This window comes from Gouania willdenowi, chromosome 12, assembly GCF_900634775.1.
Source record: "Gouania willdenowi chromosome 12, fGouWil2.1, whole genome shotgun sequence".
NCBI lineage: Eukaryota > Metazoa > Chordata > Actinopteri > Blenniiformes > Gobiesocidae > Gouania > Gouania willdenowi.
In genome coordinates this window covers 2,534,831-2,551,897 of record NC_041055.1, presented here as the reverse complement: position 1 = coordinate 2,551,897, position 17,067 = coordinate 2,534,831, and the positions used below count along the sequence as shown (strand labels likewise).

The window sequence follows — 17,067 nt, the reverse complement described above, 5'->3', positions numbered from 1 at the left end:
TACTTTTGACCAGATTTACAGCAATATTTATGAAATTTGTGATTTTTTTTCTCGTAAAAATGAAATCTAAATGTTAGATATGAAATCTAAATCTAAATGTTAGATATTATAGCTGAATCTAAATGTTAGATATTTAATCTAAATGGTAAATCTAACTCTAAATGTTAAATCTAAATGTCAGTCTTGAATCCTGAATGTTAAATCTAAATGTTCACACACAAATTCAAAGAACTAAATCATAATAATGATTATAATAATGATTATTAGTAGTAGTAGTGGTATGATTATTGTTGTTATTTTGTTTATTCTTGCTTTGATCCACTTTTAATCACAATGTTTGTATTATAAAGTAATTTATCATTTGGAATTAAAACATTTATTACTGCATTTTATCAGTCTTGGTAGTACTAATAAAATGCACTGAGCCAAATAATCACTGCACAACTATACATTTTGAAAAAAAAAAAAAAAAAAAAAGATATGTGACACTTACCTATTACAATTATTAGGAAGTAATCAGTTATTTATTTTTTTAATAATTTACATAGGGAAAGGCCGTTTAAATATTTATGCTTAATAATTTGAAATATATAAACACAATATGCCTACATTTTATTTTGTTTTTGTCGTCTTTTATAACTTTTTTTTTTTTTTTAAACTTCTCCCTTTTTTTCTGACTGTGTGTTTAGTCCTTTGTGCACGAGGAGGCGCTAATTCAACCGGAAGTCTTTTTAAGAACTACAAACGCATCAGAAACACGAAGAAGAAAAGAAGCAGCTGCTGTTTCCTGTTGTCGGTGCAGCTGCAGATGATGCGTTTCCGCTCAGTTTGACTCAATTTTACTGTAAAGTTTCGTCCTGTAACAGTAGAAGAAGCTCGAACTGAAAAAAATGCTGCCTTTAAAGCGTAGGAAGCTCCCAAGCCCGAGTACTGGAAGTACTGCTGGGACTAATGATGGACCGGAAGTTCCGTGTCGTTTCCCTGAAATAGTTTTGTTTTTCCTGGAGAGGAAGATGGGATCCAGCAGAAGAACTTTTCTGTCTGAACTGGGAAAGAAAAACGGATTCAAAGTGGAGTCGCAGCTCAGGTACACACACGCAGCAGCAGCAGCACAAATTTAAAAAAGGACACATACTGCTCAAAAACACAGAACAACACTAACACACGTTAAATCTAAATGTTAAATGTAAATTTTAAATCTAAATGTCATATCTAGTCAGTTATCTTTAATTGTTAATTTTTCAACATGTGCTGGACATACAGAAAAATGGAGAGAAAAAAACGCTTCTCTGAGCCACAGTGTAAACTAACAGTATAAAGATTTTAAAATATCTACAGAATATAAAAAATAAAAGAACAGCGTTTCAAAAATGTTCAGATCCTGTGCAAACATGTGCAATGTTAAATCTGCATCTAAATGGTAAATGTAAATCTAAATGTCACAGATGAAACTAAATATTTAACTAATATGCTAATTCAAAAGATATTTGATTTAACATCTAGATTTAATATTGAACATTCATCATGTGACCCTCAGATCAAATAGATAAATAAAACACAAAAAGAAACACACATGCATATTGAGAACACACCTATAGGTCCAAAGCAAACTCAAACATAAACGCACACACAGAAACATTGACACACACAAATACAGGCACAGACATCAACACACACAGAAACGCAAATTAAAAAATCAACACATAAAAATACACAACGCTCAAAATCACTTTACAACACACACACACACACACACAGAGTTCACTCCCTCTGCAGTGTCACACAGGTGTGTGTGTGTGTGTGTGTGTGTGTGTGTGTGTGTGTGTGTGTGTGTGTGTGTGTGTGTGTGTGTGTGTGTGTGTGTGTGTGTGTGTGTGTGTGTGTGTGTGTGTGTGTGCGCGCGCGCGCGTGCCCACAGCTCCAGCGTCACACACGTGCTGTGTGAGAATAATTCAGCAGACGAGGTCAGAGCGTGGCTCAACACTCAGCTCACCGTCCCCACGTCGCTGCACCTGCTCCACGTTCACTGGTTCACAGAGAGTCTCAGAGCTGGACGACCAGTGGAGATACTGGACAGACACACACTGCAGGTGACTCTCACACACGCACACACACACGGGCCAGTTTGTGTGTGTGCTGAGTGAACGACGTGATCTATCCACACCGTCATCAAAGAACTAAAACATCTCAAATCAAACCAGCTGCTGTTGTCGGTTGGACTGGTAATCATGTTATCCAGTGAGTAGGTGTTGTAGTTCAACTGGTAATCATGTTATCCAGTGATTAGTTTCTGGCACATCAAGAGATTGTACATCAAGGTTCTGTGGTTCAACTGGTAATCATATTATTCAGTGACTAGTTTCTGATGTCGAGAGGACGTGCCAGTAGGTGTTATGGTTCAACTGGTAATCATGTTATCCGGTGACTAGTTAATAGCATGTCGATAGACTATCAGTGGGTGTTATGGTTCAGCTGGTAATCATGTTATCCGGTGACTAGTTAATGGCATGTCGATAGACTATCAGTGGGTGTTATGGTTCAACTGGTAATCATGTTATCCAGTGACTAGTTTCTGACACGACTGTACCAGTAGGTGTTATGGTTCAATTGGTAATCATATTATCCAGTGACTAGTTTCTAACATGTTGAGACTGTACCAGTAGGTGTTATAGTTCAACTGGTAATCATGTTATCCCATGACTGATTCAGATGTAGTAAAAACTGTAAAAGCTTTATCTGAGGTGTTTGTTGTTTTTAATAAACTGTAATGTAAACATTGAGTGACACCAGTTATAACGGTCACCAGTTGAAGTTATACACCAACAGGTGAAGTGCTTTTTCTCTCTACTAATAAAGCATGTTGTAAATAAAGCTCAGTGAGTGTCAGCTGACCAACAACAGGAAGTAGTTAACAGGAAGTCATTCACTAAACGACTACCTTCTTGTTTTTTACACCATTGCTAACTTGTGTGTTCTTTGCTTTGGAGGAGATGATTGATTACCTTCTTTTCTCTCAGGGTCAGATGGAGGAGGAGGAGAAGGAGGAGGAGACTTGTTCCTTCACCGTGCCCAACTACGCGTGTCAGAGACGGACTCAGCTCCATCACCACAACCCCTCCCTCTCCGTACGTCCCACACTAGCGCTCTCCTCCTCACTGCCGTCACTGATCTCTGATCTATTTGATCTCCTACAGGATGCTCTGACTCTATTGGCTGAGAACGCAGAGCTGAACGAGGACGACGGCCGGGCCGTGGCGTTCAGGAGGGCCGCCGCCGTCCTGAAGGCTCTGCCGGCGGAGGTGACCAGTGTGTCTCAGCTGAAGGGGCTTCCCTGTCTGGGAGAGCATTCATTACGAGTCATTAAGGTCAGTGATGGAGGGACGGAGCTTCTGCTTCAGGAGGAACAGACGAGAACTTGTTTAATGTGGGCTCATCCTGATTGGTCAGAAACAGATTCTTTTAAAGCTGCTGGAGGCCATGTTTGTGCTCAGTGAGCACATACTATAAATCCAAGATGTAAAAAGTTGTCTCCAGCTCTGCATTTCATTCCCATTGTCTTCCAACAGAAACTAGGCATAAAATAACATGATAACCAGTCCAACCCTAACCCCTTTTTGGCTTTATAGCTACACCCAAAGACATTTATTTTTTTCTACAATTATTTTTATCCTGTATTTGATTTTAACTAGATTTATATTTCAGAATGTGAAAGTATAGAATACAGTTGTTTAAGATTGTATCGTGTTTTATAACATAATATAATTTCATAATATCAATTTAATAATTTAGAAACATTTAAATGTTTTTTTTCTTTAATCAGTAATTGATTTTTTTGTTTCTTTGAGATATTTTTTGTGTTTTTGTTGTCAATTCATACATTTCTCTGTTATTATTGTATTTAGTCGTCTTGTGCAACTTTTTGTGTTTCTGTTCACATTTTAAATTTCTTATGTGTTATTTTTGTGTATGTTTTTTGTCCTTTTGTGTATTTTTATGTAAGTTTATGTTTTTTGAGTCATTTAAGTGTATTTTTGTTGTCATTTTGGAAATGTTTCTTTTATTTTTGTAATTTATGTTTGTGTTTCTTTTAATAATTTTGTTCTTTTACTTTGGGGGACACACAAAATTAGACCATGGGCCACATGTGACCACCGAGTCTCCTGTTGCCTATGTCTGATAAAATGAGCAATATGTTTTTATCCAGTAAATACTAGACATTTCAGGTGACCCCACATGGGATCACGACCCAAGGTTGAGAAACACTGTCCTAACCCTTGTCTCTGCTCTGCAGGACGTTCTTAAGGACGGATCGTGTTCTGAGGTGGAGACCACCAAACACAGCCAGAGGTTCAACGCTCTGAAGGTCTGTGTCATTCAGCTGATGCACAGAGTGTGTCTAATGTTGTGGACTGTTGTTTCACAGCTTGTGTTGTTGTGTTTCAGGTTTTAACAGGAATCTTTGGTGTCGGAGTGAAAACGGCCGACCGATGGATCCGTGACGGGATCTTCAACCTGCAGCAGCTCAGAGAGTCACAGACCACGCTTAATAGAGCTCAGCAGGCAGGTGTGCGGTCGTCATGTGATCACATGATTTATTTATGATTTTAACCCCATCATTGACATTATTCTGAGCTTCACTGACAGCAGCTCCTCTGATGTCTGTGTATCATCAGGTCTGGATCACTATGAGGATCTGAACCAACCTGTCACCAGGGCTGATGCTGACTCCATCACTGAGATCGTACAGGAAGCTGTCAGCTCATTGTTTCCTGGAGCTCAGGTGACGCTGACTGGAGGCTTCAGGAGGTCAGTCTTAGGCCCACGGTTTACATGACAATGTTTTGCTTTTGTTTTTGTTTCCAAAGAGTTCCTCATTCACACGGCAACGCTTTCAAAACGATCTCTGTAAATATCAAAAACGATGTAGTATACATGCCAGGCCAATAGATGGAGGCTTGGTTTTACAATGAACTAAAATCAGAAAAATCAGAATCAGAAGAGCTTTATTGACCAGGTACAGTTTAGAACAATACAAGGAATTTGACTTGGTAGTTGCAGTGAAAGAAGACACATCAACACACCAGAGCAGCCATTTGCGGCGCCCACATATTTAGGTGAAAAAGGGATCAGACAAAGCAGCAGCAGGGAGAGAGATAAGAAAGGAAGGGAGGGAGAAACAGAGAGTGCGACTGTCCTCGTCGAGAGAAGCAAGAAGAAGCACATGAGCAGATGAGCAGAGACACTTCCTCCAAAAACAAGTATGAGTAGAACTTCAATCGGACCCACAAAGCTAGACCTGACCAGGCCCAAACCAGAATAAAGCCGATCTCTCTTTAAGTCTGAACTAGTCGCTGCCCGACACTATTCCAATCTGTGCGCAGCGTGCACATGTAACACACAGCTCAGAGACCAGGGGCCTCATGTACAAAGATTTGTGTATAAAATGGTGTGAAAAAAGCGTACGTCCCAATCCAGAGACAGGCGTATGCTCGTGAACATATAGATATTTAAATCTGTGCGTAGGACTGGATCCACACACCTTTCATTTGAACATCTAAATCAACGCGGATGTGAGCACACATCTGTCCCCTCCCTGTTCATGCCCACATTTATATTGAAATAAGGTCAGCACTGGGGATTTTCTTCAGCTGATCAGAAAAATCTGAGCTCTTACCACCAATAACACAGAAAAGAAGAGATTTAAAAAGCTTTTAGACCGACAGCAACATGTAAGACGGAGATGATTTAACAGTGAAGATAGTAGATTTAATATAAACATTAATAGGCACACACAGTTCGCTGAATGCTTGGCTGTGGATGTTAAGAAGTGGATAGGAGATTAAGGAAGATAAGTAAAATGCTATACTACGACTACTAATAATAATATATAAATAATAATAATCCCGAAATATGACTTTCTGATCGCGAGCATCGGGCTTAATGTGTGTCTCTGTCATATGATCATCAAACAGGCTGTGAATGTGTAACTGATAAATATGACTCGTGGAAAACGCTTTGGTTCTAAAACGATCTATGAAAGTGAAGTCTGTTTACCTACTGTATATGTCAATCGCCAACCCCACCGCCTTCCTCCTTCGCCCAATACGACCCGCGACACGTGCACACACACCGCACCGGTCGGTCGCGGGGATCAGTGTGTTGTAGTGCGTGCGTGTGTGTGGCTGCTAATGATGGCTGGACTGAAAGCTAGGGATGTAACGATTCACTCAACTCCCGATATGATTCCCGATACTGGGTTCACGATACGATTCTCTCATGATTTATTTTACAAATTGGGACTGTAGACAAATGATGACTGAAAAATATTCCTTTATTTTTTTGGGGGGAAAAAAACTGTCAAAAAATCCCTTGATAAACTATTCAAAACAATGCAATTTAACTAAAAATAAATCTTGAATGGAATAATACAAATGAAGAAGAAGCCTATTAATTTAAATTCTGGTTCTATAGTAAACAATGCAAAACTGCATAATAGTTCTTTTTCTTTTTAAAAGTGCAACTAAAAATGTATTTTGTGTCTTAACAATTGGACTTTAAAAACAATCATTGCACTGTATTTACGTCAGATATTTGTTTGGACCAGCAGATGGCGCTGGTAACCCAGTGGTCAGTTGGCATGCAGTTTTTCTAGCCGGGAAAAAGAGATGTTATGCGCTAGCAGACAGAGCTAATAGAAAAACGTGACTTTTACAGATATTCATGTAATATTATAGATATTATTTCGGTGCTAAAGGGGTAAGGAATCATTTATGAACATGTTTAAGAGTAGAAGGCGGCCAGAAAGAGAGTGTAGGAGATTCCGCCCGCCGCCTACTCTTCTGGACAAGAGAAAGTTAAATATATATATAGCGCCCTCTGCTGTTTAAAAAAAGTACTGCAATTCAATTTTCAGAGAATCTATATGAACGATTAATCGTTAAATCCCTACTGAAAGCGTTTTAAAGTGTTCAGACGCGTGTCTGTTACTCAGAGGACGTCTGACCACCTGTAGTAGATCAGCTCACAGAGCTCTCACAGGTAGCGACCAACATGTGTCTGACTCACGTTTGACAGATTAAAAAAATAAAAAAATTGTAACTCACTAAAAATGTGTAAATGATACATCTCAACAGCATCTCAGAGGCTCATGTGCGAATTAATGTATTATTTTGGTAGTGTGTCCTGAGATCGCACATTTCCACGTTCACTCCAGTTTCTGAACATCAGGATTTTGCCGTGGGTTTTGACGTACGCACGTTTTAGGGCGTAAGTACCTATTGTACATGAGGCCCCTGCTCTCTACAAACAGTATGTGACCCACACAACATGTATCCGTGCCTCCATTCACCTCCTCGGGAAACATTTATGCGTCATCTGTTTTCCGTTTACATGAAGACGGAAGTATGGAATCAGAACAGTATCATAATGAATGAACTCTTGTTTGAACACTGCGCATGCGTATATATCCGTAGCTCTGCAATTGGTTTAAAAGTGTGGAGAAAATGTAACAAGCCATATGATTGGCTGAAAGCAAACACACCTGATTGGCTGATGAATCTGTCAATCAGTTTTATCAGCCAATGGTGACGTTTGTTGACCCGTGACGTCGGGGCAGTCTGAAAATTCACCGCACACATTCTCTCACAGCAGAGAATCAGTTTGTAAATGCACATTACGTGTGCCGCAAAATAATATTTGTGAAGTAGAGCGGGTGCATTTCAGAATTTATATTACAACTTTGCATAAAATAAATATTTGCGAAACAGATTGTGTGCATTTGTGAATCGGAAATACAACTGCAAAACAAAGCATGTGCATTTGTAAAAAAACGTACAAGAGTTCATTCATTATGATACTGTTCTGATTCCATACGGAAGCCTCTTTAAAAAGTTCAGTTTTCAGGCCCTAAAACGTCTTTGCTGTGTAAACGGACAGAGAAAACGCTACAAAACTTTTGCATTTTCCCTTAAAAATGTTGTCATGCCTGTGCGCGCTCACATCCACCAGCGTCTCCTGCTTTACTTTAATGGAAGCGTCTCCACCGTGGCTCCTACAGGGGTAAAATGACGGGACATGATGTGGACTTCCTGTTAACTCACCCAGAGGAAGGAAGAGAGGAGGGACTGATGGACAAGGTGGTCTCCTGGTTAGACTCTCAGGTGATTTATTCCTTTTGAATAGACAGCAGATAAATCTAGTAAATGTTTTTCTCTCATCATCATTTAAATACCCACCCTGGCCAGCGGGGGGCAGTACATAACAGCCTGTATGTTTATAATAGACGCACTTTAATGTTTTAAATACGTGCATTTTTGCGTTTTAAATACACACACTTTAATGTTTTAAATACACGCACTTTAATGTTTTAAATACACGCACTTTAATGTTTTAAATACACGCACTTCAATGTTTTAAATACACGCACTTTAATGTTTTAAATACACACACTAACGTTTTAAATACACACACTAACGTTTTAAATACACACACTAACGTTTTAAATACACACACTAACGTTTTAAATACACACATTTTAACGTTTTAATTACACACACTTTAATGTTTTAATTACACACACTTTAATGTTTTAAATACACACACTTTAATGTTTTAAATACACACTAACGTTTTAAATACACACACTAACGTTTTAAATACACACACTAACGTTTTAAATACACACATTTTAACGTTTTAATTACACACACTTTAATGTTTTAATTACACACATTTTAACGTTTTAATTACACACACTTTAACGTTTTAATTACACACACTTTAACGTTTTAAATACACACACTTTAATGTTTTAAATACACACACTAACGTTTTAAATACACACACTTTAATGTTTTACACTCCTGAGGTTTTAATGTATTTTTTGTGATGAAAATCCGACTCGATGTTTCCAATGTTCTTGAACGTATTGATGTTCTTCCAGGGTCTCCTCCTCTATCAGAAAACCAGCAGAAACTCTTACCTGGAGTCCAGAGACGGTCCCGGACGTCCCTCGTCCAACATGGACCGCTTTGAGAGGTGCTTCGCCATCTTTAAGCTGAGCCGTGGGCAGACGTCGCCCCCTGCTGGGCACCAGTGGAGGGCGGTGAGGGTGGATCTGGTGGTTACTCCTATCAGCCAGTTTGCCTTTGCCCTGCTGGGATGGACGGGATCCAAGGTAGGACAGGAGGTGGAGACCAGATACTACAGTAGACTGATACTCTATAGATCAGTGGTTCCAAAACTGTTTCTTGTCAAGACCCCATTTTTATATCACACATTTCTGGTGACCCTAGATACTTTTTTTTCTCTCTAAAATTTAATCATGTTTGTTATAATGTTTTACAAATACAGAATATTCAGTATTAGTCACAATGTGCACAGCTCAGACATTTTAATACTGCATTTTGTTGTACATATGTTTATATTTAAGAAAGTAAAAGTAGAGAAATACAGTTGTTTATGATTGCGTGTGGTGTTTTAATTTGAAAAGCTCTTTAAGCTTTCTTCCTCTTCCTGCGCTGTATATGTATTTATGTGATATTATGTATTGTTAATTGTGCAAAATAGATAAATAAAGAATAGATCAATATTTGTTTTAAATTAGAAAATATATATAATTTTATTTTATTATTATTAGACATTTTAGGTGACCTCACATAGGGTCACGACTCCAAGGTTGAAAACACTTAAATCACTTTTTTTTTAATTGTAAATGAAATAGTAGAATTTTTTCCTTTTATTATTACTAGACACTTTAAATGACCGCATATTATTTCCAGGCTACCCCACATGGGGTCACGACCCCGAGGTTGAAAAACCCTGTTTCAAGGACACTGCTGCAATTAAAAAAGAAATCAAATTTTTTTAAAAAAAAATACCAAATTACAATTTTTAATTAACTATTTCATTTTTCTACTGTATTTTTTTTTAACTAGATTTATATTTAAGGAAGTGAAACTATATATACAGTTGTTGGAAGTTGTGTGATGGTGTTTTAATTTGAATGAGAATAATAATGTAAAAAATTACCTGAATATAATTTTAATGAATATTTTTTTTTTTTTTTTTTCATTATTACTAGATATTTTAGGTGACCCCATTTTATTTCCAGGCGACCCCACATGGGATCACAACCCCAGTGTTGGAAAAACCCTGGTATAGATACTTGAACCTGTTTTTTGTTTACAGCTTTTTGAGCGGGAGCTGCGGCGGTGGGCGGGGCATGAGAAGGCCATGTCTCTGAGTAGCCACGCCCTTTTTGATAAAACACAGGTAATAAACACTTTATTCAGGGAGATAAACATGTGGAACTGTTCTAATCATACACGTTCTCCTGTTTCAGAAGCGATACCTGAGAGCGTCGTCAGAGGAGGAGATCTTCACTCACCTCGGTCTGAGCTTCATTCCTCCATCACAAAGAAACGCCTGAGCAGCAGAGGTTAGCACGTCAACAAAAACACATTTTGTAAATGTAAAATACAATATTTAAGGAAAAATACAAATGTCAATAATGCAGTTTATATTGTATTTGTTAATTTTCTGTACATGAAGCTGTTAAAGGAATTAAAAGATGTTTCTGTTGTTGGAGGTAAACACTGGAAGGATTAAAGTATGAACAATCTTCCATTTTCAGGAAACAATCCTGTTTTTGAACCTTCTCGATATTGACGATTGGTAAGTTGTGCGTTTTGAAAGACGGCCGTTCATTGAATATTTGTTTTTTTGGGGAGCAGCCCTTTTTTGTCACCAATCACTGTAGAGTTTTGTGAAATATGTTGATGTATGGTGTCAAAATAAATAAATAATAATACAAAGCAGAAATAATACAGAAATATATATTTTTAGATACAGTAAATTATACAGTAAGCACTGCAAAAAATAATAAATAATACAAAACTAATAAATGCTAAAAAATTATAATAATAATGAATATTAAAAAAATACAAAAATTATAAATACTACAAAAATAAATACAAACATAAGTGATACAAAAATAATAAATACTACAAAAATAATAAATAATACAATCATAATAAATACTACAAAAATGTAAATAATACAAACATAATAAATACTACAAAAATAATAAAATGCTACCAAAATAGTAACCAATAAAAAAATAATGAATAATACAGTAAATAATCGGTCGGTAATTAATGTGGTTAATAAAAAATAATACAATAAATCATAAATAATCTGAAAATGATAAATACAATAAACAATACAAGATAATAAATAGTAAGAAAAATACAATAAAAATGCTGACATGAAAAAAAAATCAGCTTAAAGTACATTTGTTTTTCAACAAGGACTAGATTTAGTGTTTGAGTTTTTTTAATTTTATTTCTCTTGTTTATACAAAGAGTGTGTGTGTGTGTGTGTGTGAGTGTGTGTGTGTCTGTGTGTGTGCTTCCTAACAGCCTCATTAACCTCTAAACAGCATTTGAACATCAAAGGCAGTGTTGCAGCTCACACTTACACACACACACACACACACACTCTCACTCGTCCTGGACGTTTGTCTTTTCTGCGTCAGACGTTTGTGTCTCTGATGGACGCTACGTTTCTGTGAGACGTCACAGATCAGCTGTTTTTGTGCAGTTTGCGTGTTCTACCCGTCTGCTGCTCGTTGTGATTGGCAGCTCTGTGGAGGCGGGGCCGACTCGTGGATTCCTGCAGCAGATCAAGGCGGTGACGACACCTGGCCATCATTGATCTGCCCCCCCCCCCTTCACCCCCGTCTGTAATGATGCCTATCAGCGCCCATCAAAGGCCGCTTTGATGGAGACGCAGCCTGGGCGACTCCCGTCGTCACATGAGGAGACGTAGCAACATTTACATTCAACTCTCAGAGACGTCATGTAACCCCCCCCCCCCTCGCCTGTAACGCTCTGCAGAGCAAAGCAGAGATCAGTGGATTTTATAAATGTCAACATTGGCCATGTTTACATGGGGGCTTTTATTCCTCTTTGATTCAGAATAAAAGTAAAATCCTCTTTAAACTGACCTTGTAAACACTTTATTCCTAATGCTAAATTAATGCTGAATTAAACTAAAATCCGAATTAGGTGACTGGTTTATTCTGACTTTAATTCTGAATTAAATAATTCCTCTTTCTTGTAAACACTTAATTCCTCTTTAAGTTAATTCTGGTCATTCTGCTCTTGCGCGACTTGCGGCGATGACGCGCTGGTGACGACATAGGCCAGGATGGCCGTCCGGACTGGATCGAGACTATTTATTTAATGAGAGCATTAAAAGACGTGGAAATAATGAAAAGAGTGGATGGACGGAAGCATAAACATGTGGACATTTAGATTTAATGAAGCACGGATCATTATAAAGTTCTTGTATAGTGGAGGTAGAGCAGCTGTAGCATTAACCGCTGGCTTTGATTGACCAAAGTACGGACTTCTCTCTATTCTACTCTGCGGACCAAATTGAAACTGTGTGTTATTGTCCAGCTGCTGCTTCAAAACCACAATCAAAATAAAAGTGAAAACAGTTCTCATGTGGTCTTTTCTGTTGTAGGGTAAAAGAAAAGGTTTGGGTTAGGTTGTTTTTTCCACTGTAGCTGTTCTCACTCAACGTTCTTGAAGCCAATATACGGCGCTTAGGGGCGCTTCCATCTTGCAAATTTGGCATCATTTGGAGCCAGCGTCTGTGATAGAATTATTTAATTTGGAATACCTAATTCCAAATTAAAAAACATCATGTAACTGAAGAATCCTAGAAGATAAATGGTTTTATTAGAGAGTGAATCACAGCGTGGATGGAAAAGTATGAATTTATTGCAGATTAAAGAGGGATTATGTATAATATGGACCATTGTTTGCTAATTCTAGCTAAAATATCAGACTTTTTACACCAGTTTGACTTTATATGCATCACAATTTCTAGAAAAACTGCAAATTCTGGCAAATAAACCTCAGAAAATCCATTAAAAATGTTTGGGATCCACCAGTTTTCCATCTCTGCCTCTCTCTGTCAGACGTGATCTTAAATTTATGACCAACGTTTCCACAAAAAGACAAAAATAATCTTTCAAACGAGTTGGTTTTTTATGTCACAATTTCTCTGAAAAGGGCAATTTCCCAGATTTTTTGTTTCCAATAATGACTTTAAATAGTCAATGTGTTTTTATGCAGGCAGAGTTTACAGGTTCTCTCTGTGGTTAAAGGCAGTTTCTGGTGTGTTTGATCTCTAATGAGGCTGTTTGCTTCTCTGTTGGAGACAAAGAGCAACACACACACACACACACACACACACACGCAGACTTCCAAGTATTGATGTGTGTGTGTTTGTCTATATAGATTTTTCCCCTTTTTTCTTTTCTTTTTTTCTTCCTTTTTTGCTTTTTTCTTCTTTCTTCTTTATTTTCCTCTTCTCTTCATTTTCATTCTTTTCTATATCTTTTTCCTTCTTTTCTTTCTTTTCTACTTCTCTTCTTTTTCTTTCTTTTCTCTCTTTTTTCATTCTTTCCCTCTTTCTTCTTCTTTATATTTTTTTAATTTTCTTATTTTTCTTTTGTCTCTCTTCTCTTTTCATTTTTTTACTCTTCTCTTTCTTTTTTCTGTCTTTTCTTTTTTCGTTCTTTTGTTTTTGCTTTCTTCTTTTTCCTTTTTTATTTCCTCATTTTCTCCTCTCTTTTCTTTATTTCTTTTCATAACTTTTTTCCTCTTTCTCCTTTTCTTTCTCCTTCATATTTTCTCTTTCTCTTCTTATTTTTTTCTTTCTTTCCTTCCTTTTTCTTTTTTTCTTCTGTGTAGACACATTTCTATTTTATTCTTAACAAGGTGTGTGTGTGTGTGTGTGTGTGTGTGTGTGTGTGTGTGTGTGTGTGTGTGTGTGTGTGTGTGTGTGTGTGTGTGTGTGTGTGTGTGTGTGTGTGTGTGTGTGTGTGTGTGTGTGTGTGTGTGTGTGTGTGTGTGTGTGTGTACTTCTAATTAACGTTGTCAGTTTAAGGAGAAGGAAACTCTAACAAATGTCCAGAAACAATGTGAAAGTTCAGATTTATCAAAGCAACGCTATAGTTTCTAGAAAGTGTTGATTTGATTGGTTCTAAACAGTGAGTTAATCCTGTGGATCAGCGTCGTTCATGTGGATCAGTGTGAGTGAAACTACAGGAGGTGACCAACACAAAGCGTGTGTGAGGTGTGAACGGGGCCGTTAGTGCCTCACTAACAGACCTGTGATCCTCCTTTAGTCTCAGCTCACACACACACACACACACACACACACACACACACACACACACACACACACACACACTGATCCACGACATCACAGTACTTCAAACACAATATCTGTGAGATCTACACAGGCTTTTTTTTATTGAAATCCCATCAAAAACTACAAATCTGAGCTATTTAAAGCACATGTTGGTGATAAATAGAATTACTTTCTGTTTATTTTTTAGTTAAAATAGGTTTAAATGCATAAAAAGATACTGAATATGTAGTAACTTATGCACTCACTTTGATTCAGTATTTATATATTTTTTTAAATTTTACTTACTAAATTACTTCTGTAATTTTTTCTATTATTCAAAGTGTCTAAATATCATGTGGTGTGACTGTATGGCTTTGACTGCTGTTTAAAAACAATCTTTAAAATTACTTTAAATCTATTTAAGTTTATTTCCTGCCCTAATTTACTTCTATTATAGTCCTGTGTAAGATTTCAAAGTATTTCTATTTTCATTTACATCATAATATTCATGCCAACCTTGCCTGATGATGAACATTTTAGGTAATATGCACTGAAATACTCATACATCATTGATCCAAAGCTTTTCCCATGACTTTTTATTATTAAAGTTATTAATAAAAGCAGTCAGAGTCAAACCAAGATCCTAATCTCCTCTTTTCCAGATATTGTCAGTTATCTGGATCAATTAAGCTGATCATGCTATCATAATCAATCACACTTTAATAACAGTACAGTAGGTCACAATGCATGGACACCCCCATGTATCTATTTTTTTAAAAAAATCATCTTGAAATGCACAATTTCAAAAATTTCTCCAATTCCAACCAATTTTTTTTCCATTTTTCAAACTGATCCAGAATCAATACTTGATCCAACATTTAAAGGGATCTTCCATCTCCTAAAATCAATCATTGTTTAAAATTTTGTGAAGATCAGTGAATCACCTTTGACGTAATCCTGCTAACAGACAAAGAACTGAAATGACTGTGTGAAGTAGCTCCGCCCCTTACTTTTCTCAGCATTTAAAGTGACCTCTGCATCTGATTAGTTGTTTAACGTCTTTTGTCAAACTCATTTCCAATCCATCACAGCTTCCTTTAGATTAATTATAATAATAATAATAATAATATGTCTCGGTAAGTGTGGAATATAATGAGAATATAATACTCAGCATGGCTAGTCGTTGTTTAGCAACCTGGTGTTTATTTCTGATTAAATATCTATTATTGTGTGTGTGATCACTGTTTAATCTGATATGATCCCCTTTAATCCCCTTAGTGCTCACTTAGCGCTGAGTCATGCTTCACGTCGTGTTTCTGTGTTTTTTTATCAGAGTCGTGAGACGCATCGGCTGCAGGAGACGTTCAAACACACATTCTGTTCATCTAGCTTTATTTTGAAAAGCTGCTGATTCTCTTGTCACTGATTTCCCATTTCCGTTTCACACACGTTACATGTTTCTTTCTATTTTTTTATTCACACACACTTTAATTTCTGTTTTATTTTATTGTTTGTTTTTCACAGTTAACAGTTAACCATGTTTAGATGGAAAATATGAGAAAATAAACCATACATAGGGTCAGAAAATACAGAAAAAAGTTTGGAAAGATTCAGATATTTTCTAAAATTAGACGTAAAATGTAAATTAATTTAGTTTTCAAATGTTTTGCGCAGTCGTTTTTATTTTTTTATTTTTACGCAATAAAAATAAAACGTTTATTTTTTTATTTTCAGACCATTTAAATTTTTTTATTTCTAATTTTATTACTTATTAAATAAACATGTTTTTTTTTTTTTTACCGAGTGATTCATTTATTTTGTTACTTTTAATTCAAATATTGTTTAAACAGAATATTAATTCCAGCAAGTTCATTTTGGCTTCTTTTTTTTAGATCATATGTTAAGGTTTCATTTATTCAAACAGACTTTTTTCAGGAAATTTACTTTTCAAAAATTTCAAAGTAAATTTCCTGTAAAAAAAATTGTCTGAATAAATGCATATTTGAAAAGTGGATTTTTGTGTTTGATTTACAAGGATAGAAAAATAAAGAAGTTTATAAATATTTATATCTTTAATTGAAATTACAAAAGTGAATTTTTTGTTTTGATAAATTTTAGTTTATTTTGGTTTATTGAATATTTTTCTCCCTCCCATACATTTTTTATTTTATTTTAGTCTAATTTAACATTATTATTTTAAATATTTTCACTACAATCATATATCCTGCCTGTTTCTACACACTTAAAACTGCTTTATATTTAAATAAATATATTCAAAATGTATTTTATTTTCCTTATTTGGATCCTTTTTGCTGATTAATGTGTTTGGATTCAACAGGAGACCAAAAATGAGGCAAAAAAAAGTGGTGAAGCAGATGAAAGTGCTGCGGATCGGCGTGCATGTGAGTGACATTATCCTAAGAAAGGAGCTCAGGGCTCACACGGTGCTCAGGGTGTTGATGAGCAGCGCAGACAGTCTATTATCTGCTGCAGGAAGGAGGTGTGTGTGTCAGACTCACTGGAGCCTCATTCAGCCCTAATTACTGCTGCAGTGACCACACATAGCTTTGATGTGAGCATCAGGAGGACGGACCCCCTATAAAGGACCCACAACGTCTCTAACATCTTCAACAGGAGGAGAAACAAAACCTTTAAACGGGACAGAAGCTTCTCTAAGGACTCACACAGGAGGAGGAACAGGACTGGAAAACCTGGTTTCAGCTGGATTCATGTGGAAACGCGTCCTCTAAAGACCTGGAAAACATCATGTTCTACTGTTAAGAACATCAAACTGAAGGATTTAGGAGGAAAAACAACTTTTAAAGGACAAGAAACAGAGAAAAACTTGCTCTGAAT

The 17,067-nt window shown here is 36.5% G+C and overlaps 1 protein-coding gene across 4 annotated transcripts; it reads left to right on the top strand.

Moving 5' to 3' along the window:
* The first annotated feature begins 700 nt into the window (after positions 1–700).
* polm (polymerase (DNA directed), mu) lies at positions 701–16,988 on the top strand. Of its 4 annotated transcripts, XR_003675257.1 has the most exons (14): positions 703–1,087; positions 1,919–2,090; positions 3,018–3,125; positions 3,195–3,365; positions 4,292–4,363; positions 4,444–4,564; positions 4,674–4,806; positions 8,057–8,159; positions 8,942–9,175; positions 10,189–10,272; positions 10,343–10,438; positions 10,634–10,674; positions 16,550–16,613; positions 16,705–16,988. XR_003675257.1 is itself a non-coding variant. In XM_028463200.1 (11 exons), exons 1-11 carry the CDS (start codon positions 891–893, stop codon positions 10,427–10,429), a joined length of 1,482 nt encoding a protein of 493 aa, XP_028319001.1. In that variant the 5' UTR covers positions 701–890; the 3' UTR covers positions 10,430–10,439. The 4 variants fall into 4 exon arrangements, 1 of the variants encoding a protein (XP_028319001.1); XR_003675258.1 differs by lacking the exons at positions 16,550–16,613; positions 16,705–16,988 and adding an exon at positions 15,545–15,811 and having other exon boundaries at positions 702–1,087; XR_003675256.1 differs by having other exon boundaries at positions 16,550–16,988.
* Positions 16,989–17,067: the final 79 nt, after the last annotated feature.

Bases quoted from the DNA above. Each gene is read 5' to 3' on its own strand.
- polm (XM_028463200.1), top strand. From the start codon at position 891: ATGCTGCCTTTAAAGCGTAGGAAGCTCCCAAGCCCGAGTACTGGAAGT. The intron at 8,160-8,941 runs GTGATTTATTCC...ATGTTCTTCCAG, and splicing joins TCTCCTGGTTAGACTCTCAG to GGTCTCCTCCTCTATCAGAA. The intron at 9,176-10,188 runs GTAGGACAGGAG...TTTTGTTTACAG, and splicing joins TGGGATGGACGGGATCCAAG to CTTTTTGAGCGGGAGCTGCG.